At 38.2% G+C, this 27,025-nt stretch overlaps 1 protein-coding gene across 3 annotated transcripts; it reads left to right on the top strand.

The window, feature by feature from the left end:
• CLNS1A (chloride nucleotide-sensitive channel 1A) lies at positions 1 to 23,269 on the top strand. 3 transcript variants are annotated; one of them, XR_013967609.1, is made up of 8 exons: positions 23 to 224; positions 6,085 to 6,221; positions 12,415 to 12,513; positions 13,166 to 13,273; positions 14,386 to 14,559; positions 19,698 to 19,787; positions 22,502 to 22,672; positions 23,165 to 23,269. XR_013967609.1 is itself a non-coding variant. In XM_080817762.1 (7 exons), the coding sequence occupies exons 1-6, from the start codon at positions 100 to 102 to the stop codon at positions 19,763 to 19,765; spliced, it is 711 nt and encodes a 236-aa protein (XP_080673888.1). In that variant the 5' UTR covers positions 1 to 99; the 3' UTR covers positions 19,766 to 19,787; positions 22,502 to 23,269. The 3 variants fall into 3 exon arrangements, 2 of the variants coding, with proteins under 2 accessions (XP_080673888.1, XP_080673889.1); XM_080817762.1 differs by having other exon boundaries at positions 1 to 224; positions 22,502 to 23,269; XM_080817763.1 differs by having other exon boundaries at positions 14,449 to 14,559; positions 22,502 to 23,269.
• Positions 23,270 to 27,025: the final 3,756 nt, after the last annotated feature.

Here is a 27,025-nt window from a genome sequence, read left to right as displayed (position 1 = left end):
GATTGCCACCGTTTCCGGGGCGGGGCGGGGCGAGGCTTGCCCCTCGAGTCGACGTGCTTCGGCTCCCTCCCGGTTCGTGTCTCCGCGCTCCCTGCTGCAATGAGCTTCCTCAGAAGTTTCCCGCCGCCTGGCTCGGCTGAGGGGCTTCGGCAGCAGCAGCCAGAGACTGAGGCTGTGCTGAACGGCAAGGGCCTCGGCACCGGCACACTGTACATCGCTGAGAGGTAGGCAGGGTCCCTGTTCCCCTGTGCCGGTTTCCTGCGCGCCGCCTTCCTCGTGCTGGCGCGGGCTGAGTGGCGGGGCGGGGGCGAGACCGCGACCTCGCGGGCTGCGGAGAGGTGGAGCGCGCGAGCTCCGGGTCGCCTCAGGGGGGCCTCTCCCGGCGCGAAGACTCGATTGTTCCGGTGTCCCTTCCTCCCGAGTCTTCCTCTTTCTCACACGGAGTTCTCTCATTGATTATGCTTTTTACCTCTCTGTTTTCGCGACGTCTGCTGAGTGCGTCCCTCTTTATTCAGGGTTTCGTTTTAAGGTTTTGAGTTTCCAGCCCCTGAGTTGAGAATCATCCTTGTGCCTGTCTTTCCTGTAAAAAGGTGCGGAAGGTGTTGCCCTGGGCAAAATATCTAAGTTTAGAGCAGATTGTGGAGGATTTTAAAAGTTTGGTTAGGAAGTACGACTTTTCTTCTGTAGGTGTGGATGGGGAGAGGAACATCCTCAACCCCACGCAAGCTGAGATCAGATCCAAGAGAGACTGAGACTCCCATTTCCATTCCTAGGAGGAATTGCCCTTTTATTTGGCCTCCTGGAGCACTGTACTTTTGCCGTAAGACAGATTGTCTCAAATATCGTAGTTGTAGGACTGAGGTCCCTATTTCCTTGTTACGTGGTTTCAGTCATCCTCAAGCCAGCAATGACACATTGAATCCTTCCCATCCTCGAAATTTGTCTGACTTATACTGATGCATCACTTTTGTCTACAGCCAGGGAAATGTCTCTCCTTTTTAAGAGCTCATGTGATTCTGGGGCGCCTGGGTGGCTCAGTGGGTTAAGCCTCTGCCTTTGGCTCAGGTTATGATCTCAGGGTCCTGGGATCGAGCCCCGCATCGGGCTCTCTGCTCAGCGGGGAGCCTGCTTTCCCCCAGTCTCTCTGCCTGCTTGTGATCGCTGTCAAATAAATAAATAAAATTTTAAAGAAAAAAAAAAAAAGAGCTCATGTGATTCCGTTGGACCCACACAGAATATCCAGGATGATCTCTCCATTCTGTTGTTAACTGATTAGTAACCTTAATTGCATATACAGGTTTTCTCTTGCCATGTGACAATATATTCACAGGCTTGACACTGGGGGGTTGAAAGTCCTGGGGGAAGCAAATTTTTGCCTACCACAGAGGACACAAGAAAATGTAAAGAACGGTTGGTTTGAGGGAAGTCTAAAACATTGAGGACAGGTTAGAAATTTTGACCAATCACTGAGAGAGGAAATACAGATGGGAGGAAAAGCAAGTTGGGGGTGAGGTGCAAATAATGAGTTTGGTCTGGACATGTGTGATTAGTTGGACACAAGAGTGTGTATGTTGGGAGAGTATTAACAATAGAGATTAGGGAATCATTACTGTAAGGGTTAGTGTATACTCATGGGGGATAGGTTAGATACCCCAGAAGAGAAGAGGGCCAAGGCATATCTGTAGTAAGATAGGTATGGAAGAAGAGACTTGAGAACAGAAAATAGGGAGAAGAAGTCAAAATCTGAAAAGCATCTGTTGGGTGATGACAAGGAGATCTTTAATAATCCTGGGAGAGCAATTCTAAATGGTGGAGAGTGCAGCACAGATAGATTGTTAGTCCCTACACCATCCCTTTTTCTCCATGGCTTCTCTGTATATTGACTCTTTCTATAATATAACTACTGTTTGGGGAAGGAAGACAAGGCCCTATGCTTGTATTTTCATTTTGAAAAACTTCAAACCTAAAGAAAAATCTCGAGTGTTGTTTATTAATACACATAGACAAAGATTCATAAGTTGATAACATTTTACCACACTTATCTTTTTTTCTGAGCTGTTTGAGAGTTGCAGGCATGTTGTCTGTTCGTCTGTAAATACTTCAGCAAAAATCTCCTAAGAACAAGGACATTGTCCTGTATAATCACAATATAGTTACCACACTGAAGAAATACAAACTTCTTTTAAGGTCATATGTTTAAAAAATTTTCATATCAGCTTTTCACTGAGAAATCTCTTACCTTCTTTAAGAAAATATTTTTGTAAAATATACATACAAAAAGGAATATACATTATATATGGGTGATTTAAAGAATTATAATTAACCCAACTCCTGTATGTCCACCATCTAGGTTAAGAATAGAATATTCTGGGGGCACCTGGGTGGCTCAGTGGGTTGAGCCTCTGCCTTTGGCTCAGGTCATGATCTCAGGGTCCTGGGATTGAGCCCCGCATCGCGCTCTCCCAGCTTAGCGGGGAGCCTGCTTCCCCTTCTCTCTTTCTGCCTGCCTCTCTGCCTACTTGTGATCTCTGCTTGTCAAATAAATAAATAAAATCTTTAAAAAAAATAAAAGAATAATTGAATATTCTGAGTACCATGGACAACTATATTCATCACTCTTTACTCTTTGTTAGCATTACCTTCTTGGTCTCTTTCCACTTTTCTTTCCCCCAGGCATTTCCAGGTCTTGATAGAATCAAGGCCTCAACAAACAGAGGTTTCCTAGAGGATATGACAAATGAGGATTAACAGCCAGGTGAATGAGGTGGGGCTAAGGGGTAACGTTCTATTTAGAAGAGACAGGGTGCTCAGAGGCAAGGGTGAGAAACAATATTTAGTGTGTGCCAGAATATATAATGCACACACCATCTTCATCTGAGGGAATGAAGGGAAAAGAGTGGACAAATAATAAAGCTGAAGAAGGAGCATGTTCTATGAGTTTGGCTTATTGCCCAAAAGCTTTGAGAAAATTATTTTAGGATTTTTGGCAAAGAGGGATAGGGTCTGATTTAATTTTAGGTGGTTTCTCAAATGTGTGTTGAGAGATACAGAACTCTTGGGCTTATTTTCAAAGTTGAGTTTTCATAGGAAATTGACTTTTTTACCCAGGTGGGGAACGGATCAGAGGCATGAATTATTCAAAATAGATCATTTGAAATGGATAAAGTAGGTAGTTAAAAATATATCTTAAGCCAAGGTAATTTTAAAACAAATAGTTAAGCCAACCCAAAATCAAAACCTCTTACCTGTTTCCTGTTTTTCACCTCATGCCAGGAATAAGGTATAATGATCATACTTGTTCAGAAGCATTAGAAATTAGCAAAATGTTCCTCTGTATTACTATCTAATTGTTTTTCCCTTTTGTGACTCATGGCTTCTTTGGGTTGGATATAGTTAATTAGATATTTTGGTTTGGGAGGAGTTTTCTTCTAGAATATGTGGAAAATGAAGAAGAACATGGAGGTCAGAGTAAATGTTGCTTTTGAGTGGAATTTGCTTCTCTTCTGTAGAGTGCATATCCATGTCCATGTATAAGGAACTACAAAGCAATATGTGCTTTTTAAAGTAAAGACCATAGGGGCGCCTTGGTGGCTCGGTTGGTTAAGTGCCCGACTCTTGGTTTGACTTTGGCTTAGGTCACGATCTTGGGGTTGTAAGAGCAAGCCTGATGGGGCTTAGCGGAGAGTCTGCTTGGAATTCTCTTTCTGCCCACTCCCTCTCCTCTAGCTCTCTCAAATAAATAAATCTTTTAAAAAAATGAAGACCATAATTTGATAGGCAGTGAGTCCACTTTATATTTGTTTTTCCATCTTCTAATTGAGTTATTAAAGTTTTATGGCTCTGGATATTTGAAATGATTTTGGATACCCAAATTTGGACTATCACTTTTGAGTTGTGATCATACTGGGACATTTTTGAGGTGAGAAAAGGCAGTTTCTTTGCTTAAAATAATAGAGTTCTAGTAAAGGACTAGCATTACTTCCTTGATATGTGAGCACTATTTCATTTCCCCATTAAGAAGAAAGCAGTGGACCACACACAATCTAATTGCAATAATGAAGTCTATTTCTTTGAAACTAATGGAATGAATCATTCTGGAAAATCATTTCTTGAGCTTACCTCTTTAAGCTTCTTAAGATTTATCACTTTAAGCCTCCCAGGTTTTCTTTTTCTTTTTTTAATAAATATGTTGAATGGAAATCCTTGCAAATGACAGTGCATCTTTTCCTACTTTTGCTTTTTTTAGTGTATAGGTCATTGCATTTTCGTCTACTTACAGAGTTGTACACATTTTCACACCATCTAATTCTGTTTTTGATAAGTGAGGGTCATGTATTATATACACTTAATTGTGTTCTCAGACATGGATTTTCTTTAGGGGGACTAAGGTGTCAAGTTCATCCTCCCCTTACTTGGAATGTGAATGATCTCAGACTGCTGGGCTGTCATTGTTCTTGCCCAAGGGAGTCCTAGGTTCATCACTGTATTTGTTTTTGCTTGATTAGAAATTAGACAACCAGGCTTGTTAAAATTGTATAAAAAGTAGAATGATATGAGGGTGTTATTGCATTAATTTCTTTTTTTAATAAAAGCTTTATTGAGATAATTCACATAGTATACAATTCAGTGGTTGTTAGTCTACTCACAGAGTTGTGCAACCATCACAATTGACTTTAGAATATTTTCATCACCCCAAAAGAAACTGGCACTCATTAGCAGTCAATCTCTATTTCTTTCCAGCCCTGTGCAGCCACTATATTTCATTAACTTTTACCCCATTAACATTTTTGTTGTGTGGTCTCTTAAGGATCTTTTTGCTACTTTTTTCCCTGCTAAGGAAAAATATGGGAAGTATTGCCAAAAAATTAGCCAGCCTTTACTCAAAACTCAACATACTGATTTTGGTGATATATTTCCTTTATTATACCAATAAAATATTTGCATTTGGCCACTTTTGAGAGAAAACTAGACTTTGCTTATTTGTGGCTTTCTTTTAAAGCTGCAGAATAACTGAAAGGCTTCAAGTCTTTCAATGGGATAAGTATTATCTAACTTGTAAGTATGATTACAGCCATTTCATGTATATGTCATTTAATGTCATACTTGTGGAGAAATTAAGTGACTTCCAAGAGTTTATTGCATACTTATATGCTGAGCACTAATGCTAGTGGTTTTGAAGAACGTGTAATAAAGGAATACGACAGATTCCGTCAAGTAGCTCATATTCTGTCAGGGTACATCTGAGATTCATTACCACAGAGTTAAGTGCTAAATGGCTTATTACTGCACGTAAGTGCAATTCAGAAAAAGAAGAGATTATTATGTACTGGAGTAATTGGAGGGAGGACTCAAGGAGGAGCTGGGACTTAACCAGTAGAGGAGGAATTGCAAAAGCAAGGCACCTGAAGACATTCCAGATACGAACGAGGATGAAAGGCATAGAAACACATGTGACTTAAGAAATTGCATTTCAAGTTTTTAAAAAATTTTTAGCTAGAGGAGAAGAGAACTTAACAGAATTGGGTTTTTTTTTTAAAGATTTTATTTATTTATTTGACAAAGATCACAAGTAGGCAGAGAGGCAGGCAGAGAGAGAGGAGGAAGCAGGCTCCCCGTTGAGCAGAAAGCGTGATGCAGGGCTCTATCCCAAGACCCTGGGATCACGACCTGAGCTGAAGACAGAGGCTTTAACCCACTGAGCCACCCAAGCGCCCCAACAGAATTGGTTTTAAAGAAAGTCAATTCCTGCTGCTGAATTTCATTATTTTAGGAATATTTCTAGGGGCGCCTGTGTGGCTCAGTTGTTGGGCGTCTGCCCTGCATCAGGCTCCACGCTCAGCAGATAGCCTGCTTCCCCCTTTTCCACTTCCTCTGCTTGTGTTCCCTCTCTTGCTGTGTCTCTCTGTTAAATAAATTAAATAAATTTAAAAAAAAAATCTTCAGGGCGAAAAAAAGGAGTATTTCTAAACACTAAGCTTGAATTTATTCACATGCATAAAACTGTCCAAGCTGAACGTTTATAAACTTTAGGGTTAAATTAGTATTTAATTTCTTAAAATAATCTACTTTACACCTGTTTTTCAGCCGCCTGTCTTGGTTAGATGGCTCTGGATTAGGATTCTCACTGGAATATCCTACCATTAGCTTGCATGCGGTGTCCAGGGACCTAAATGCCTATCCACGAGAGCATTTGTATGTTATGGTGAATGCCAAATTTGGAGGTATGTATGGTGTAATCTAATCTTGAGCTTCCTTTGGTGGAATATTAAATATCATATATTAAGAAAGCAATCTTGATCATTAATATTCAAGTCATTGACCCATTTTGGATAATAGATTAAAGCAAAATTTTAACTCAGTAAAATAATTTGGACAGTGCTTTTTATTTTCTATATATTTGCACTTAGAATTTTTCATTTATTGTGTATTTATAGTTCTACTTTTTCCTCTTAAATTGAATTGTTTGTTCTTTCTCTTTGTAAAGGCATTTATATTTAGCAACCTTAGAAGCATAGATCAGTATACTTTATGCTTCCAAGAGTTTAGTGTAGAACCTGATTTTTTGTTTCATTTTATTAGAGAAGTGGTTCTCAGTGAGGGGACAGTGTTGTGCCCCTCCCCCCTCCTTTAGGCAATGACATTTGGATTGTCATGATTGGAAGGGGAGTAGAGTGCTACTGACATCTAGTAGTTAGAGACCAGAGATGCTACTTAGCACCCCACAAGGCACAGGATAGCCTCCCACAATCAGGAATTAACCCAGTCCAAATGTCAGTAGTGCCCAAGTTGAGAAACCCTATAGTACAAGATTCCCAATTTTTGCTATTGAAATAATTAGATTTATAAAAATCTAGTGAAAGTGATGAAAGAAGGGGTAAGAAAGAGAAAAAAATCCATTTGGGGGATTGTTGACAATGGGTTGTAAGAATTCCAAATGAGAAACAAGTTAGGCACAAAATTAAAACTTGTGTTTAATTTTTGTAAGTGTAACTAAGTGAGAAGTTATTCTTATGTTGTGTCAGTTTAATATGCCCAACTTTTGTAGAAATGCAAAGCTTTGTGACTGAAAGGACAATTTGTTACACTTTTACTGAACTTGTGCTTTTCAAATAATGGGGTGTGGGGCGCCTGGGTGGCTCATTTGGTTAAGCATCTGCCTTAAGCTCAGGTCATGCCCAGTGTCCTGGGATCAAGCCCCACTTTTTCAGCTTCTTCCTCTCCCTCCATGCCCCCGCCCTTGCCTATGCTCTCTCTTTCTCTGTGTTGAATAAATAAATAAAACCTTAAAAAATAAATAAAATAAAATAAAATAATAAAACTAATAAAATGTTGCCTTTCTTTTGAATTAGTGTATAAGAGACAGTCCCATGCGTTTGCCTGTTAAGCTATTCCTCCTTCAATTTAGGATTTTAGTATCATTTAGTATCAATTTAGTATCATTTAGTATCATTTCAGATAATTAGTGTGACATTAAATTATCTAGTAACTTTTAGGGCTTTTGGCAAGCCTGTCTCGTCAGTCCTGCCTGATTCAGCTATCTGAAAATATTTTTGCTAAAAGATTTTGAACACTTGCCATTGGAAAAAGTGAAAAGATAGATAAAAATCTAGTGAAGTTTGAAAGAGGGTAAGGAAAAGAAAAAGTTGTTCACCTTGGGTTGTAGTAAAACTTCCAAATGAGGAGGTTTGGGGCACAAAGTTCACTTTCCAAATAAGTACAACTATGATTTTATAAACAAGATTATTTCATACTTAGTGTAAGCCATTCATTCATAGAATTGCAAAACTTAGAGGTGACTTGCTAGTCATTTCCAGATCGTGGTGTGAAATGCCCATAAATAGTGGAGAGTATTAGCTTTGGGCAAAGATGTATGTTAGAAAATTAGGTTAGAGAGGTAGAGTTCAAGGTTAGAGAGGTAGCTAAAGAGAAAAAAACACTGAATAAGACTGTCATTAACTTGGTAAGCAAGTTATTTTCATCTCTCTGAGCCTAAGTTTCATCCAGAAAAATGAGGGGTTTTTAGTTTTTAGTTCTTAAACCTGGCTGCACATTAGAGACACCTGGGGAGCGTTAAAAATCAAATACCAAACTAGGCAGTAAGGATTCGGTAGGTTTGGGATAGGTATTTTAAAGTTTATTTATTTATTTATTTGACAGAGAGAGAGATCACAGTAGACAGAGAGGCAAACAGAGAGAGAGGGAAGCAGGCTCCCTGCTGAGCAGAGAGCCCGATGCGGGACCCTGAGATCATGACCTGAGCCAAGGCAGCGGCGTAACCCACTGAGCCACCCAGGCGCCCTGGGATAGGTATTTTAAATGTTTGCTCTATATGATTATATTCTTGAAATTGATGGGACTATGATTAATCTTTCTTACCAAACTAAGTTGGATTTCACTATCGTACTAAAAAGTAGAATCCTCCTGGGTCACATTTACGTAGTAGTTTTCCAGTTCCGGTTTTGTTTTTTGTTTTTTGTTTTTTTTTTATTTTAGATTTTGTTTATTTATTTGACAGAGATCACAATTAGGCAGAGAGAGAGGGGTGGAAGCAGGCTCCCCATTGAGCAGAGAGCCCAATGTGGGGCTCCATCCCAGAACCCTGAGATTCATGACCTGAGCCGAAGGCAGAGGCTTAACCCACTGAACCCCTCCAGTTCCATTTATGTGGGATTCAACTCTTCTCATAAGTTCACGTGCTTGGATCCTGTTTTCCCAGCCTTTGTTCCTCTCCTGATTCTCCAAGCTCCAGATGTTTTTTTCTCTTTGGATTACCTCCATAAACCTTATTAAAGTAGACTTTCAGCTTATAATTGAGGATACTAGATTATTTTTAAAATAACTAAAAACTTACTTGCACTGTTAAAAATTTAGAAAAGTTTAGAGACCGGAAATATGGCAGATACTATGATCTGGCATGAGATGATGAGTGTTGGTCATAGTTGTGCTTTTTTTCTTAATTGCAAAGATACTGTATTGCATTTATATTTCTTGCCTCAAGGTAGATTCCTGAGGATATAAAAAAAATTGTTATAAATGTTACTTCTAGGGAGAGGAGCTAGGGTGGTAGGGACTTACTTTTTCCTTGGACTACATCACACTCTTTCAGTTATTTTTATATGAGCATGTATTACTTTTATAATATAAAAGTGATGTTCATTCAGTTATAGAATAATAAATTATAATTTATTTATAATAAATTATAATAAATACAGTTATAATAAATACATTTCATTTTTATTAAAACATTGAAAAAGTTTGGTACTACCATAATGTATTAAATTCAACTGTTTAGAGTTGTTTAGAATTCTCCAATTTTTTTTTTATTATTTCACTTGTTTACAGAGGACAGTATAACAATATAACTATATAACAGCAACAGGACAGAAAAATGTCCTATGAAATCTGTTATTTAAAATTGTTAATAGCGGGGGCACCTGGGTGGCTCTGGGTTTAGCCTCTGCCTTCGGCTCAGATCATGGTCTCAGGGTCCTGGGATCAAGCCCCGCATCAGGCTGTCTGCTCAGCAGGGGGCCTGCTTTCCCCTCTCTCTGCCTACTTGTGATCTTTCTCTCCATCAAATAAATAAGATTTAAAAAAAAAAATTGTTAATAGTGGGCATTTAAAATTTTTTCCTTTTGTGCTTATAGAAGCAAAATATATGTATATATACATATATAATATATATGTATATATCTTTTGCTTATAAATACATACATACATATATATATATAAATAAAGATTTTTTCATTCTATATTCAGCTTGCATGGCTTGGAAAAATAAAAGTGAAAAAATAAAAATTTAAAAAAAAAAACACATTTAGATACCCCCTATAGTTGATTCCTAGGAGTAGAATTGCTGCTTTGAAGGTACTATTTTTAAAGCTCTTAACATATATTGTCAGATTGCTTTCCAAAAATTGTGTATCAGTTTACACTTTTGATGGTAATATAAGAATCTTTCTACTTTATTTTCATCTGCATAGAGAATTAAAATATTTTTTAAATGGTAACTTTAATATGCTAAACAGCATTTAATTTACATTTTTATGTGTTATTTTTTTATTTAAATTCAGTTTAGTTAACCTGTAGTATATTATTAGTTTCAGGGGTGGAATTTAGTGATTCATCAGTTGCATGTAACACCTTTAATTTGTATTAGTTTGAGCATGTTTTGAGAGTCTATGTAAGTATTTTGCTGACCTGGTTTTGTAAATTTTTTATATTATTTATTTTTTAAAGTTTTTTTTTCTTTAAGATTTTATTTTTAAGCAGTCAGTATACCCAGGGACTTGTACTTAGAACTCATATAGCAAGAGTCTCATTCTCTACAGACTGAGCCAGCCAGGCACCCCTGAAGATTTTATTTTTAAGTAATCTCTGCATCCAGTGTGGGGCTTGAACTTAAAATCCTGAGATCAAGAGTCATTGTGCTCTACCAACTGAGTCAGCCAGAAAAAAGCCAACTCTGTAGATACCTTCAGAGTTTAGTTTTATAATAAAAACTGTTCAATGCCCCGGCCTGGTTTTTTAAAATTATGAAACAGTTCAAACATGGAAAAGTACAGAGACTAATAAAAAGTTTTCATTATTCTTTATCTAACATAAATTCTGACCTTTTTTTTATATTAGTCTTTTTTTTAAAGATTTTATTTTATTAAGATTTTATTTATTATTTATTTATTTGTCAGAGAGAGTGAGCGAGTGGCAGGCAGAATGGCAGGCAAAGGCAGAGAGAGAGAAGCAGGCTCCCCCGCTGAGCAAGGAGCCCAACGTGGGACTTGATCCCAGGACCCTGGGATCATGACCTGAGCCAAAGGCAGTGGCTTAACTGACTAAGCCACCCACTCGTCCCTCATATTAGTCTTTTAAAGAAATAAAACTGGGGGGCGCCTGGGTGGCTCAGTGGGTTAAAGCCTCTGCCTTCAGCTCAGGTCATGATCCCAGGGACCTGGGATCGAGTCCCACATCAGGCTCTCTGCTCGGCGGAGAGCCTGCTTCCCCCTCTCTCTGCCTACTTGTGCTTTCTGTCTGTCAAATAAATTTAAAAAGTTGTTTAAAAAAAAAAAAAGAAAACTGGGAGTGTCTGGGAGGCTCAGTCAGTTAAGTGTCTGAGTCTTGATTTCTGCTCAGGTCCTAAGATGGAGCTGAGTGTCTGGCTTTATGCTTAGAGGGGAGTCTGCTTGAAATTTTTTCTGTCCCTATCCCTCTTCCCCACTTGTGCTCGCTCTCTCTCTTTCTAAAATGAACAAATCTTAGGCAGGTCTTCATGGCTTAGTCAGTTAAGCATCTGTGTTAAGCTTTTAACTAAGTTAAGCTTTCTGTGTGTGTAAAATAAATAATAAAAAAATCCTTTAAAAAATAAAATAAAATAAAATGAATAAATCTTTAAAAAAATATAAAGAGCTAAAACTGTATTGGTACCATTGAAATCCTTTTCATACCTTTTCCATTTTGTTCCATACTCTGTCTCCCAAATTAAACATTGTCCTAAAGGTGGTATGTGTCCTTCCCATCTAAGCTTTTAGATTTTTTACTGAATATGTATAAAATCCATAAGCAATATAATGGTTTTGTTTTGTGTTTAAACTTTTAATATGTAAATGGTATTATTTATATATATTCTGCAGTTGGTTTTTTCACTCGGTTACATTTTTTAATCTAGGAGTTTTGGTACATATAAATATTCGTTCCTTTTTAACTGCTGTCTATAAAACATAACATGACTGGGTTACAATACATGTTTGTTTTTTTAAGTAGCATTTATTTTAAAAATTTTCACAAGTGCATACAGTACTTCAGTAAACATTTATGTATAAACTCCTTCTGTACATAATGTATACATAGATGAGGAATTGCTGGGTAATAGGCTATACATACCTCCAGAATAGTTGTAGCAGTTCCTGCTTCCATCAGCAGCCTGAGTCTCTTCATTGAACATTGCTAGTTCTCTTCATTGAACATTTGTATTTTTTCCTTGCCTACAGACTTCGGTAATTTATCTGTTTGGTTTGCTAACTTTTATGGGCCTTAGTTTTCTCATCTGTAAATTATTGATGATAAATCATATCAGTGGTTTATAAACTGCTACTGAATCCTTTGTTTCATGGTGAAAGGTAAGAGAGGCAGATGACAGTGGAACTGTACTTGTTAGAGGCCTAACTGTTTGAGTTTCCTCGCCCCTACCATGACTTCAAAGGGGGCTTAGGATCCTTAGAGTTCAGTAAGGCACAGTGTGACTAGACCAGAGAGGCTGCCCACAGTCTTTTTTAGCTCTAAAATAACCATGTTATGAAGTAAAAACTGTATTGCAGTGTTTAGATACATCAGTAAGCATCCTTTATGAAATTATTTTAGGGTTCTTTTTTTCCAAAACAAAAAACATCATTTAAAAAGTTATTTTTATTCCCTTCCTAGAAGAATCAAAGGAATCTGTTACTGAAGAAGAAGAAGACAGTGATGATGATGCTGAACCTATTGCTGAATTCAGATTTGTGCCTAGTGATAAATCAGCATGTGAGTGTTCTATAGAATTGATTCTTTTCCCTTTACATACCAAGCATCCCACCCCTCATACACATACACTTTTACCTTTACCCTCTTTACCTCTGTTCCGTTGCTTTTTCTTCATCCTAACATCTAACGTATCATTGAGGACCAGATACCTATTAATATCAAAGATTGTCAGTGTGGTGAGGGCATAGGAGACACCATGTTATTTGGTGTGTTTTGTGAATGGAGAGATCTGGTTATTTTTATTGACTTGATGCTGTTGACTTTGAATCTTGCTAGATAGAGGGCAAGGGTCTTGGCAGTTCCAAAGTGGAAGATGCCAGGATAGCTGGAAAAGAGCCCTATGAACTGAAAGGGGCTTCACGCTGATACCAGCAGTCTGATCAAGACACTGCCTCTTTTTCTCAGAAAATCCAGCCAGGCATGAAGAAGTCTCAACATTATCTTAAAATGAACTATTATTTTGTGACTTGTCCATTTCCATCAAGTACTTTTCAAGATTGACTCTCCTTGGAATTTAGCAGGTTTTATAAATAGCGAGACTCTGGTATGTTTCTTGTCTACCCATTGAACTAATTTACACTGTTGGTTATATTATTAAATTTTTACTCTACACTGGACAGAAAAGAATGTTCATTACAATTTCCTTGTTCAGTGGAGGCAATGTTCACTGCAATGTGTGAATGCCAGGCTTTGCATCCTGATCCTGAGGATGAAGACTCAGATGATTATGATGGAGAAGAATATGATGTGGAAGCACATGGTTAGTGAAACGGATTTTCTTAAATGTGTATTTATTTCATTTTAACCAGTCATTTGTACTAAGGGTATGGGACTGTAGTTTTTTATATTTCTATTAAATACTCATATAGTGTGGTTATTAATAAAAGTGAATGGTGCAGTTCATGACTAAGCCAAACTAGAAAAATGGATGGATTTTCCAAGCTTGAGGGTAAAAAGTAGGTATGATTGGGAGCAGAAAATGAATAGAGATAAATGGAGGGGAAGAAAACAATAGATGAGAAAGCAGGTGGTTGGGAGAATCTTTTAAGTTGATGGACCTGCTCCCAGAGAACAAGCCTTCTCCCTCCACCACTTGAAAACTTTATCACCTACAGCTTTACTTAACATAATCCTTCAAACAGCTCATTACCAAAATCATTTTCTCCCCCGAGAACCATACGTCATTTATCTAAGGTTATTTCTCTTTTCTTCCCCCAGACCAGAATACCATCATAGTCTGGTAGTCTTATAATGTGAGGTGCCTGCTGTTCTCTTTTCTTTTTCCCACTGCTTTCATGTCCACTGATCTGGCTGTCCAAAGTCCTTTCCTCCATATGTACCTGCTTCCTGGCCCGAGACAAATTCGGTTCTAGAGTTCTCCTTCTATGAGAAGGAGATACATTTAGAGAATACAGGAGGAGGTACAATTAGAGAATGTATCTAAACACATTCTCATTTCCAATGAGATTTTTGAATGATTTTATTTTTTATCCTTTTTATATTTTCCAGAATTTCTCAGTTTTTAAAAGGAGCATGTGTTTTAATCCAAAAAACCTATCAGTACAAATTAGTATCATATTAATTTGCACTCACCTATAAAATTCCCTCTAGTTCCTGGACATTTGATTTTTTGAGAATTGCTTTTTACTGGCTCATTATCTTTTGGAATCCCTTCTCCTTCTAGAGGGTAGAGACATTTTCTTTGTGTCTTTATTTTTAATAGATGACCTACATCTGTGTGTTAAATAAATACTGAAAAGTATTTCCCTGGAAGCCTTTTTAAACTGTACCTTATCTTCAGTAAATGCATTATTGATTATCCATGTTTTTCTAATTGCTTTATAATAGCTTAAAAGCATTTTATTTATTTAGAACAAGGCCAGGGAGACATCCCTACATTTTATACCTATGAAGAAGGATTATCCCATTTAACAGCAGAAGGCCAAGCCACATTGGAGAGATTAGAAGGAATGCTTTCTCAGTCTGTGAGCAGCCAATATAACATGGCTGGAGTCCGGACAGAAGACTCAATAAGAGATTATGAAGGTGAGTATCCTTTCTTTCACTGTGAGCAGTTAGATGGTCCTTGGGCAGCAGGGGAAGGTACGGAGAGATATATATGTTCTTTTAGAAACTCTTTTTTTTTTTTTAAGATTTTATTTATTTATTTGACAGACAGAGATCACAAGTAGGCAGAGAGGCAGGCAGAGAGAGGGAAGCGGGCTCCCCGCTGAGCAGAGAGCCTGATGTGGGGCTCGATCCCAGGACCCTGGGATCGTGACCTGAGCTGAAGGCAAAGGCTTTAACCCACTGAGCCACCTAGGCACCCCTAGAAACTCTTAAGAGAGAGAAATTGCAGAATTAATCTTCCCATGTAGGAAGCAAATGTAGAATTATACAGAATGGGAATTCTCAAGAAACTTTGTTGGTTTTTTTTTTTTTTTTACTTTTTCCTGAACTACAAAAATAGTCTTTTGACAGTCAAAAATCTTAAATGGACACAGGCAAAGAAGAAGTGAAAAATCAAGTGTAATTATGACTGAAAGACCTTTATTAATTTTTCTTTTGCATATCTTTCCAGTCTTTTTGTTTGTTTGCTTATGTGTATGTGTATCTATGTTGCTGTTTTTATTTTTAAAACTAATTCCTACATGATTATATGCAAAACTAGGATAATCTATTAAAAGGGCTAGACAGCATTCTAGCATTTCTAGACAGCAGTCAAGAAACTTGGGTTCTTAATCTGTGACAAACTTCTGGACCTTAAACAAATGGCTTTCAAATTTGCTTCCGTTGTCTCCACTTTGTAGATTTTTTGGTAAATATTTCCCCTATAAGACTGGTTTGCTTTTCTGAGTATCCTATTTCAGTCAGAATGTTGAAATATTCTTCTGACTCAGCCTTTACTTCTTATTTCTTGCTCCAGTGCAATACCTGGGCCCATGGATTTTTTCATTTAAATGACTTTCACATTTCCTTGCTATTACTGCTGCTATCCTTCATCCCTAGGCCCTTGTCTTCTCAGACTGGATTTACAATAGTAAAATTTTTTGCCTCGATCATTCCTGCCTCCAGCTCACTGTGCCATCTTAATCTGAGAACACTCTGTGGTCACCCCTATATAGGGATGTTCCCTCAGTGATTGCCTGATAATCACCATATAAAGTTCTAACTCTGAAGAGACAACCTCACCTTTGCCCCACATATCTCTGATTTTGTTCCTGCTACTCTCAGTAGAACATTCAGATACTGCTCTTATGTGCCAGACCCTGATTTAAGCACATTGCACATACTCATTTAATCCTTCAAAGAATGTTCTGTGGTAAATGTTACCGTGATTCCTACTTTACAGATGAAGAAACTGAAGCACAGAAAGATCACATAACTTGCTTGAGGTCAAATAGCTAATAAGTGGTGAGAGGATTAAATGAGCTAATATGCAAAAAGAATACATTAGGACCTGTTATAAGCACTTCTTGCATCTTACATGTATTTAATATGTACTAGTATTTTAATGTTGTTAAAGAGTCTTACCACTTTTAATTTTTAGAGATGCAGAATGTTCTTAAAGAGGGTTACTGTAGTTTTTTTTTTAATAAAGATTTAATTGATTAATTTATTTGAAAGAGCATGCAAGCATGGGGAAGGACAGAAGGAGAGACGGAGAGAATCTCAAGCAGATTCTGCAGAATGTGGAGCCCAGTGTGGGGCTCAATCTCAGGACACTGAAATCATGACCTGAGCCAAAACCAAGAGTTGAACCCTTAACTGACTGAGCCACCCAGGAACCCCTAGTTTTTCTTTTATTGGGCAAACAAGTTTCTGTCTTAATGCTATAATCAGTATCCTCATGCACATATAGCATGTTGACCTGGGGGTTCTGAAGTCCTGGGTTTTGTTTTTTTTTTTAAGATTTTATTTATTTATTTGAGTGAGAGCATGTGCGTGCATGCACGCGTGCACAAGTAGGAGGAGGGACAGGTAGAGGGAGAGATTTCAAGCAGATGCCCTGCTGAGCAGAGAGCCTAATGCAGGACTCAGTTCCAGGACCCTGAGATCATGACCTGAGCCGAAGGCAGAGGCTTAACCAACTGAGCCACCCAGATGTCACAGTCCTGGGATATTTTAATTTGGAAAAGTTTAGGCTTTGGGTCACACTGTTATTCCTTGTGTATTCTCTCCATTTTAAGTCCTAGTTTGGTGAGCCTCTAACACAGCCTATGGGCTGAGATGGTTCAGATGATTTCTAGTGTACTACCAAACTCTTAGCTGAAAGAATTCAAGATGGTACCTTCTTTTTATTACAGTGATTAACAGGGGAGTGTCCTTGGACATTGAAAAGCTTTTCTTCACTGAAGGCTTTTTTTTTTTTTTAAATTGTAAAATTCCTTGTTTAATCCTTTTTAGTAAATGATTTTAAGATCACAAACACTTTTTGCTAAGTGAGATTTTGGACTTTTATTCCTAAGCCTTATTAGGATATTGAGAGTTGCCTATATATGAAACTTTCTCAGCCTGTATCATTCCCCATCTCCTGAAGTCCTAAGTACCCATGTCACTCTTTTTGCCATTGATTTACTTATTTTGTTTGACCTTTGCAATTTTTAAAATTTGATTTATTTTTAAAAATTTTTAAATGGCTAAAAATTATATATGTTTAAGGTATGCCAGATGATGTTTTCGTATACATAGTGAAATAATTACAACAGTCAAGTTAATTAACATCCATTGCTTCACATAGTTACCCATTTTTTGTGGTGAAAACACCTAAGATCTGCTGTCTTGGTAAATTTCAAACTTTTTGCTGTTTAAATACAGCCTATCGCAGTTCTCTCTGCCTGAGTCCTGCTCCCTGTGCTTTAATAAAACCATCTTTTTCACACTGAAAAACAAACACCCTCTCTCTTTGTGGTATTTCAGTACTTCGTGTGCTTATTTTCGTAAGAAGTGTTTATTGAGCTACTATGCCAGGTACAGAGAATATAGCAGTGCCCAAGTAAGATGAGATTACTGTCTTCATGTCAATGGCATTCGTGTGTAGACAAAAATAATTTAACTCATTAGGCAGTTATAGTACATTGTGATACAGCATTGAGTTATAGGGGAAGCTTGAGAAGCTATGGAATCAAGAGGTTGGACTCTTCACCCAGCCTGGATAGTCAAGAGAGAGATTCAAGCTTCATGGAGTAAGTGACTTCTAAGCCAAGATCAGAAAGTGGAGTAAAGTGACCTGGGTGAAGGGGGATTGCGTACAGGTTGGAGAGAGATGCAGGTAACAGGATCAGCCATGTGCAGAAGTTCAAGAGACCATTCAACTTTGGGGGACTGTAAGTAGTTCATTATGACTGGGACTCTGTGTATGAAGGGTGGTTATTACAGCAACAAATAAAGGTGGAGTAGTGAACTGGGTTATACATTAATGGAACTTGAAAGCTTTTTTAAAGAATTTTAGTGTTCTGCTTAGGTCAATGAGAATGTGAAGTGAAGAACTTTTAGTTTGATTGTTGTTTCAGAAGATGACCCTGGCTGTGATATGGAACATTGATTGCAGAGGGAAATACTGGAGGATAGAAGAGAAACTCTGTTTTTTGTTTTGTTTTGTTTTTTTAAGATTTTATTTATTTGAGAGAGAGAGAATGCACATGAGTCAGGGGAGGGGCAGAGAAACAGACTCCCTGCTGAGCGGGGAGCCTGTTGTGGGGCTCGATCCCAGGACCCTGGGATCATGACCTGAGCCAAAGGCAGACACTTAACTGACTGAGCCACCCAGGCGTCCCAAAAAGAAAGGGTTAAGTAAGTTATGATTTAAATTAGATGAGAGATTATGGCCTGCATTTGGTACTGGCAGTGAATGTCAAAGACTTAACAGATTTGAGAGATGTTTAAGAGAGCGAAGCAATGTAAGTTAGAGATGTGGGTAGGGGTTTCTGAATTGGACAGGTGAGAGTTACCCTTTTGTAAGAATGTTTGGGAAGAGAAACCTTTTTTTTTTTTTTTTTTTTTTTAAAGTAGGCTCTGCTCCTAGAGTCGGGCTTGAACTCTCAACCCTGAGTCCCATGCTCTACCAACTGACCCAGTCAGGTGCCCCAAGAGAAGCATTTCTTTTCTTTTCTTTTTTTAAAAACATTTTATTTATTTATTTGACACACAGAGAGAGATCTCAAGTAGGCAGAGGGTCAGACAGAGGGGCGAGGAAGCAGGCTCCCCAACAAGCAGAGAGCCCGATGCGAGGCTCAATCCCAGGGCCTTGAGATCATGACCCAAGCCGAAGGCAGAGGCTTAACCTCTGAGCCACCCAGGCCCCCGAGAAGCATTTCTATGTGGAAAGATGATAACTTAGTTTTAGATATGTGTTACATTTGCATGCTCTGCTGCATGTCCAGGTGGAGTATGGGTTGGGGCTCAGGCAGAAGCCTGTTGTGGGCTAAAGAGTTGAAGGTGAATGGGAGGTGCCAAAGTGGAGAAAGCAGTTCTAAACAGCTCTTTCCAGAGGGCTTTTTTCCCTTGTCTCTCCCTATACACACACACACACACACACTTTTTTTCCTCATGAAATGAGCAAAACAGATAAGCAAGAACCTCACTCTACTTAGTCTTTTCTCAGAATTAGGTCATCAGTTTTGGGAGGATAGGACTTTTATACCTTTAAAAATAAAAATAATGGGGCACCTGGGTGGCTCAGTTGGTATAGCATCTACCTTTGGCTCAGGGTGTGATCTCTGGGTCATGGGATCGAGCCCTACATCGGGCTCCCCGCTCAGCAGGAAGTCTGCTTCTCTCTCTCCCTCTACCCCTCCCCTCCACCCTCTTTCTTCTTTGCTCTCAAATAAAATCTCAATAATAATAATAATGTGATAATGTCACACAGTAAATACCCAGCATAGTTCTGTGAAGAGTGAACACTTGATGCGTACTACATTCAAAACTTCTTATCTAATGTCTTTTTAATGTTGAGGGTGAGAATTTATAAAGTAAGTGTTAAATGTACAGGTGGCATTTTTCTTTTTTGGTTTATTCCTTGTTACTTTTTCGGAAGAGAAAGAAATATCAACTGTGACCAACAGAGGGCACTAGCTTCCTTCTGGTTGATGAATAGGTTGCCGCTTTACCTATCTGAAGAGCTCAGTAGACTTGCTCAGCAGTTGATTTTTTTTGTGGTTTTTCTTTTTTGTTGTTTTTTTTAGATGGGATGGAGGTTGACACTACACCAACGGTTGCTGGACAGTTTGAGGATGCAGATGTTGATCACTGAAAATGATTTATGCTGCTGTGGGGTGAGTAGTTTATATTTTCTTCTTCTCATTGAACTTGAAAATCATGTGAAATAATTAATTTTTATTTTCAGGAGAACTCTGTATAATTAGCAGTTTAGGAAAATGTTAGTTATCCGTTTCTGAAATTATGTGTTTTTTTTTCTCCTAAGGAATCAAGGTCTGCAAACAGCGATGTTCAGGTTAACATTTACACTTGCCACGTTAAGTGCTGTGCTAGACATTGGGCAGTGAGAGGCATTAAGGCATGAAAGAACAAGACACACCCATCCTCAGTGAACTCAGGAGGAGGACATTAGCCTGTTATTCAGAAATGGGCTCCCTAGTTGGCTCAGGTGGGAGCAGCGGAGCCTGAAATCACCTCCTGCTCTGCTCTTGAGTCACCTTTTCCCACTTGTGGTATTTGAAACCTTAACACATTCATCAGAAAACACAAAGCAGCTATTTGCTGCAACTCACTGCTATTCAATTTAGAGAGGAAGTAATAATAATTCCAAACTGTATCTAAGCCTTTAATTTAATCATAATCTTTTATTTTATTATTATTTATTTATTTGAGAGAGAAAAAGAGCAAGAACAGGAGAGGAGGATAAAGGAAGAGGGAGAAGCAGACTTCCTGCTGAGCAGGGAGCCTGATGTGGGGCTCAGTTCTAGGGCCCTAGGATCATGACCTGAGCTGAAGGCAATCGCTTAACCAACTGAGCCACCCAAGCATCCCTAATTTCATTATAATCTTGTATTGGCTTCCTGCCTTTGGAAAATAATGGAGGACCAAGGTCCTGGGCACCTTAGTGTTCAAGACCAGTTTGCCAAACCGTAAGTCCATGAACATTTGTCCAAAAGCTATCATTTTCCGAAGTTGCTTCATTTCTACTTTCTTATTTTACTTTTATTTATTTAGCTTTTTTTTTTAGATTTTTTTAAAAAATTTATTTGTCAGAGAGAGAGAGAGAGTACAAGCAGGCAGAGTGGCAGGCAGAAGCAGAGGGAGAAGTAGGCTCCCTGATGAGCAAGGATCCCGATGTGGGACTCCATCTCGAGACCCTGAGATCATGACCCAAGCTGAAGGCAGTGGCTTAACCGACTGAGCCACCCAAGCGCCCCTCATTTCTGCTTTCTTGATTGACATAAAAGCTCACAGCCAGTTTTCCCTGACACGTTCTTGTGAGCTTTGCCTAAAGTTTATCCCTGACTTTGCTGCATGTTACCCTGAAAAATAAATTGTCCTTTGCTAGCTTGAGTATCAACTGTATGTTTGATAATAACTGAAGGTCATGTCCATGTCATCTAGAGCTCTAGGACTAGTAATCCTAGTTGGCCTTCATGAGCTATAAGATTTTTACTTTGTTAAAATTGTTGTCCATCTTTCCCCTCTTTAGTGTTCTCCTGCTTCTGACCTGGTAGCGTTTTCTTGAGTACTGTCTTCCAGTCTTTGAAATGTTACTTATGCCCAGATCCTTTCATTTAAAGCATATAGTAGTAGTGTGGCAAGATTTATATATTTTGGCTTGACTCTTAACACTATTGTGAGTCATCCAGTTGGGTTGTGAGATCCCTCCTTTTTCCAAGTTCCATTTTATCTTCCAAATTGTTGCCATTGTGAACGTAACATTTCTTCTTACTCTAACCATGAAAAATGATAATGAATCTCTGTTTTCCTCACAGGTGCTGCCAGTGGAACTATCAGAAAATATCTCTTAGAGTTCTGTGATTTATATTTCTTCTTTAAATACTTAATTTTTATTTCCACAGCATTTATTTCTGTCAATGTAGCCATTTAGTCTAAAACCAGCATTGTCTCCTCTGCAGTTAGCTAAAATTATGTGTTCATACTGCTGCAGCTCTGTTAGCTTTTATTTTCAGATCTCACAGTTCCAGATATCAGTACTTCACTATTACACTGTATGGGAAATCTTTTGACGCCAACTTAAGTCTTCTTCCCTTCTCACTTTCCTGCTTATATGTTCTTTATAGCATGTTGACTTTTTCAGTTCGGTAATATGTAGTAACTTTTATTGAAACTGGAAAAAGATTTTTTGATCTTCTGCCTTTCACATATTTCTTCTTAAAAAATAGATTATTCAGAGAATACGCACCACTGTATTAATAAGGATTCTGAGAAACTCATTTGTTGTGTCAGTAATGGTTATACAGATGAGATGTTACTGCAATTCACTGGTGAGAATTCCTAGGATTCTTTGTAATGTAATTTTATAGTGAAATAATCATAAAATAACCACAAACTTTCTAATGAGCTGATGATTTGTTTTCCATTTATTTTATGCTATTGTTGGAGCAGAGAGCTATTTTATTCATAAAGTTTATACAAGTTCTTCATCTGAATAATTGACCTGAATTCCAAACAGTGTCTTTAAATTTTTAATTATTTAAAATTGTTTTTGCCTTTAAGGAATGGAATAATTAGACTGTTTATACAACCATTAATGATTTCAAGATAGTGGAACTAGGACCTCTCAGTGCATGAGATGGGGTGGAGTCAAGGCACAGGAGTGGTAGAATCACAGCTCTACCACATACCGTCTTCTGTGCCTTTGGACAATCCTCAGTTTCCTCCTTTGAAAATGGGGTTGATAAACTACCTGGCAGGATTGTTGCAAAGACTAAGATATATATATCTGTGTTCTCTGGTACTCTTGACTGGGCATCCAATAAATAATAGCTATTATTAAAAACACTGTAAATCTTTTGTTTTTCAGATTCTGCTCATAACTAGGAAAGAACTTGGTGCCTCTTCTACTGTGGAGTGGGTGTTGATGGAAGTCTTTTTCCTTCTCCAAAATTTATCTGAACCAGTTCTTTTTTGAGACAGACTATACGAGACAAAAAGTTGTCACCAGCAGGAGAAACTATGACCTTTATTAACAAAGGTGAATTAACTTAACCAAGAGGGTATTTGTAGTTTATCATCTACCCCAAAATTCCTGTGTATAGGTACCCTCAGAGTAGGCCTTTGGTTCCAGCCTTCACTATATGCATCTTCTGTAACCTGGTAGGCCTACCTGGTAAGAATGTGCAGGCGCTTGAAGATGTAGGTAGACTGGATGGGAAGGAGGGAGGCCGAATCTAAGATAAACCCTTTTAGAGCCTAAGGATCCCATTACCCTTTAAAAAGAAAGACAAAGAGATCTCAAAGAAATCTTGGCTTCTGCTCGTTCTTCACAGTGAGGGTCTCTTTACTAATTTGGGACCCAGATTAATTCGTTCAGGCATCTTTAGGGAGTTTCTTGGGAAATATCGTAGCCACATGAAATACCATAACATGGATGCTTCTGACTAGCTTTTTACTCCTTTCACCATGTTTCACCAGTCTGTTTTGTTATAACCTCTTAGGTTATATCCTTTTATTTCTAATCTCTTAGGTCAGTTTCCATAACAAGTGAAATTGGGATGAAGTCATCAGAGTGCTTCAATGATAACTGTTTTGTCTTTGTAATAGTTTAACAAATAAATCTAGGTTTTCTATATTATTGTGCTCTCATTCTTGACTGAAACCACTAATGAGAAAAAAAAATTTTTTTAAGTAAGACTGTCAAAAAGTGAGAGTCTTGTTGGTTTATTTTTATTTGACTTTTTAGAATATGAACAAGAATTGAGTAAGAAAATGTATAGTTAGAGTTTCTGGCAAATTTTTAGTAGGGCAAGGATTTAATACATTTCAAGGGATTTCTGCTTCTTTCACTTTGATCAGAAATAATTTCTTACAACTCCCAATTTTTAATTTTCACAGAGACCAGGGTATTTGTAAGGTTGATTTATAATTACAAATTTATACTTGGACTTTCTACATCATTATATGACTTTAAAAATATGGTTAGAAAAGCTATTCAGAATCACTTGGCTAATTAGTGACTAAATTTCAGTTCATGACGACTAAAAGAACACATGTCCAGTGTTCTTTTCTGCACTTTAACTTGGTTCCTGTCATCCTTCATGGTAGACTGAAAAAAAGCTAATTGTCCTTTTTCTGACCAGACTCTCAGAAATACTGAATTTGTTACAATAGGCAAGAAAAGGGCCACTTGGAAACTGAAGTTGACTGAGGCCTTCTCTGCATCATCTGTTGTGTTGGATTCTTTATATACATATACATATAACATTCTTTTTTATTTTTTATTTTTTTAAGATTTTATTTATTTATTTATTTGGTAGAGATCACAAGTAGGCAGAGAGGCAGGCAGAGAGAGGAGGAAGCAGGCTCCCTACTGAGCAGAGAGCCCGACGTGGGGCTCAATCCCAGGACCCTGGGATCATGACCTGAGCCGAAGGCAGAGGCTTTAACCCACTGAGCCACCCAGGTGCCCCTACATATAACATTCTTAATTGTCTTATGAGGCATAGGTGCTTTTATTTATTTATTTATTTATTAAAAGATTTTATTTATTTATTTAACAGAGACAGAGACAGAGGGAACACACGCAGTAGGGGCTTCTTGCTGAGCAGGGAGCCCAAAGCTGGGGCTCGATCCCAGGACCCTGGGACCATGACCTGAGCCGAAGGCAGATGCTTAACAACTGAGCCACCCAGGCGCCCCTATAGGTGCTTTTATTACCCTGTTTTAAAGATGAGGAAACTATGGAGAGAGCTAAAATAACACTTAAGGTCATATGCATAGTGAGCTGTGATTTTTAAGCCTGTGCTCCAAAATACCATATAGCCTTACCATCTATCAGCAGTAGCAAGGAAGCAAATTCTCTCTTAACTGCAGGATTTTAAATGTTAAAATTTCAGTGAACAGCACAGGAAGTTCCCAAATTTATCTGCTCTCAGTCTCAGCAGCATTCATATTCTATCCTAGACATTTACCTCTTCTTCAGTAAGCAGTCAGGGTATTCTCATTGGCTAACATTAGAAATTCCATTAAGGTCCTTTTTTAAAGTCATAGAAACTTGTCATCATGACTTTTGGTGAAGTAATAAAGTGCTCTGATAATATTGAAAAAATGTTGAAGAGATTCTGTGCACTGTTTCCTACAGGCACTGCTGTGGTCAGCTTGGTATTATGGGTAATGCAGTCATCTAAGATGCAGGAGACCAAGCATCTAGTTCTGGCTTGTCAGACAAGGTATTTAAACCTCTCTGGACCTGTTTCCCCATCTGTAAAATGAGGCAACTAGACAAATGACTTTCAGAGATTCAGCTGTAACATTCTATAATATTAGTTGTACCTATAACTGAGAAAATAGGTGAAAAAGAAAGATCAGGTCAGACTTCATAAAAATGAAATTCATAATGCTCAGCCAAGCCAACATTTCTTGATTCTATCTGAGCTTAATTTTAATGTTACTGTAATGATTTTCTTCCTATTTCTTGATGTAGAGGAAATTTAAAGAAAAGCCATGGAGATTTTCCCCCATAATGTGAGCCATCTAAACTATCCATAAAAGCTAGTGTTAGTAGTCATCTGTTTAAATTCTGTTGTTTAAAAAATGTGTTCATAGGAGCACCTGGCTGGCTTAGTCGGTAGAGCATAAAATCTTTACATAAAAAGATTACATAAAATCTTAAAAATACAAGAAAATAAGAAATATATTCATTAAAATGATCTCAGTGAGTTTTCTCCTCCCTCAGATCAGTTTGTCAGATATTAATACTTTTCAAATAAGCTTGTTTAAATCTTTGTACATTTGTGTATTTTGAAATCTTGTTAAGATCTTTGTCAGTACTGGTAAAGATGAGAGGATGCATAGATGGTCATGGTATATAGCCTCTTTTAGAGGAAGACAAGTGTGATTGCTCATTCTTCAGAGAGATACTAGATTTTTAAAGTTATTATTTATTTATTTCCAGAGAGAAAGGGTGAGATCATTGGCGAGTGGGTGGGGCAGAGTAGAGTGGGGAAAGAGTATCTCCAGCAGGCTCCAAGCTGAGCATGGAGCCGTTCTTCGGACTCAATCCCATGATCCCAGTAAAGAGTTTCAGCTTACCCAACAGAGCCACCCAGGTGCTCCTTAAGATTTATTTATTAGAGAGAGAAAGAGTGCAAGAGCATGAGGAGGGAGAGGGGCAGAGGAAGAGAGAATCTCAAGCAGACTCACCACTGAGCGTGGAGCCTTTGGCGGGGAGGGGAGGGGGGCGCTTGATTTCATGACTCATGAGATCATGATCTGAACTGAAGTCATGAGCTGGACCCTCAACTGCCTGAGCTGCCCAGGCACCCTGATACTAGATACTTTAGATAGAATTTTATTTACCTGCAGGATTTCAGATAGTATCCTTACTATGTAGCTAATTCTTGTGGAAATCCTGTTTGAAAAGAAATTCTAGAATGGATGACTCTGTATCCAGTACCCATCTTCTGTGGCTAATATGAAATAATTCCAAGCAAATCCCTTATGAGGATTCTAATAGAATTATTGCCATTCTTTGACAAAGGAGCTGAAACAAACATTTTCCCTAGCATCTCATTCTGCTTATATATACATAAGTAAAACCAGTATGTAATTTGGAGAACTTCATAATTTCAGATGAGAAGTCAGAAAAACTTGGGAGAGCAGTGAACCTAGTCAGAATTTTTGTTATTAACATAATCTTAAGAAGATAAAGGGAATATGGCACCTGGCTGGCTCAGTCAGTGGAGTGTGCAATTCTTGATCTTAGGGTGGTGAGTTTGAGCCCCATGTTGGGTATAGAGATTAGTTAAAAATAAAATCTTAAAAAAGAGATAAAGAAAATAGAAATATATAACCCAGGGAAGAGAAGGCTAAATAGAAGTGTCTGGAGGCTAATTCTTAAGACGTAAATTACTACTTTGAAGATTATATGAATCATGAATATAGTTAGAACAACAGTGCCTAGAAAATGGCTCAAAAATGTTATTACACAGGGGCGCCTGGGTGGCTCAGTGGGTTAAAGCCGCTGCCTTCGGCTCAGGTCATGATCCCAGCGTCCTGGGATCGAGCCCCGCATCGGGCTCTCTGCTCAGCAGGGAGCCTGCTTCCTCCCTTCTCTCTCTGCCTGCCTCTCTGCCTACTTGTGATCTGTCTGTCAAATAAATAAATAAAATCTTTAAAAAACATGTTATTACACAATAATTATTACAGCAATAATTCTTTTTTTTTTTTTAGATTTTATTTGACAGACAGATCACAAGTAGGCAGAGGGGCAGGCAGGGAGAGGGGGAAGCAGGCTCCCTGCTGACCAGAGAGCCCGACGCGGGGCTCGATCCCAGGACCCTGGGATCGTGACCTGAGCCGAAGGCAGAGGCTTCAACCCACTGAGCCA

The sequence above is a fragment of the Martes martes genome, assembly GCF_963455335.1.
Source record: "Martes martes genome assembly, chromosome: 10".
Classification (NCBI taxonomy): Eukaryota; Metazoa; Chordata; class Mammalia; order Carnivora; family Mustelidae; genus Martes; species Martes martes.
This window is presented reverse-complemented; position numbering and strand designations above follow the sequence as displayed.

What these genes read in the sequence shown, in the direction of transcription:
- CLNS1A (XM_080817762.1), top strand. Translation starts at nt 100, where the DNA reads ATGAGCTTCCTCAGAAGTTTCCCGCCGCCTGGCTCGGCTGAGGGGCTT. An exon ending in ACACTGTACATCGCTGAGAG is followed by an intron (nt 225 to 6,084) that starts GTAGGCAGGGTC and finishes CCTGTTTTTCAG; the next exon opens with CCGCCTGTCTTGGTTAGATG. An exon ending in GGTGAATGCCAAATTTGGAG is followed by an intron (nt 6,222 to 12,414) that starts GTATGTATGGTG and finishes TTCCCTTCCTAG; the next exon opens with AAGAATCAAAGGAATCTGTT.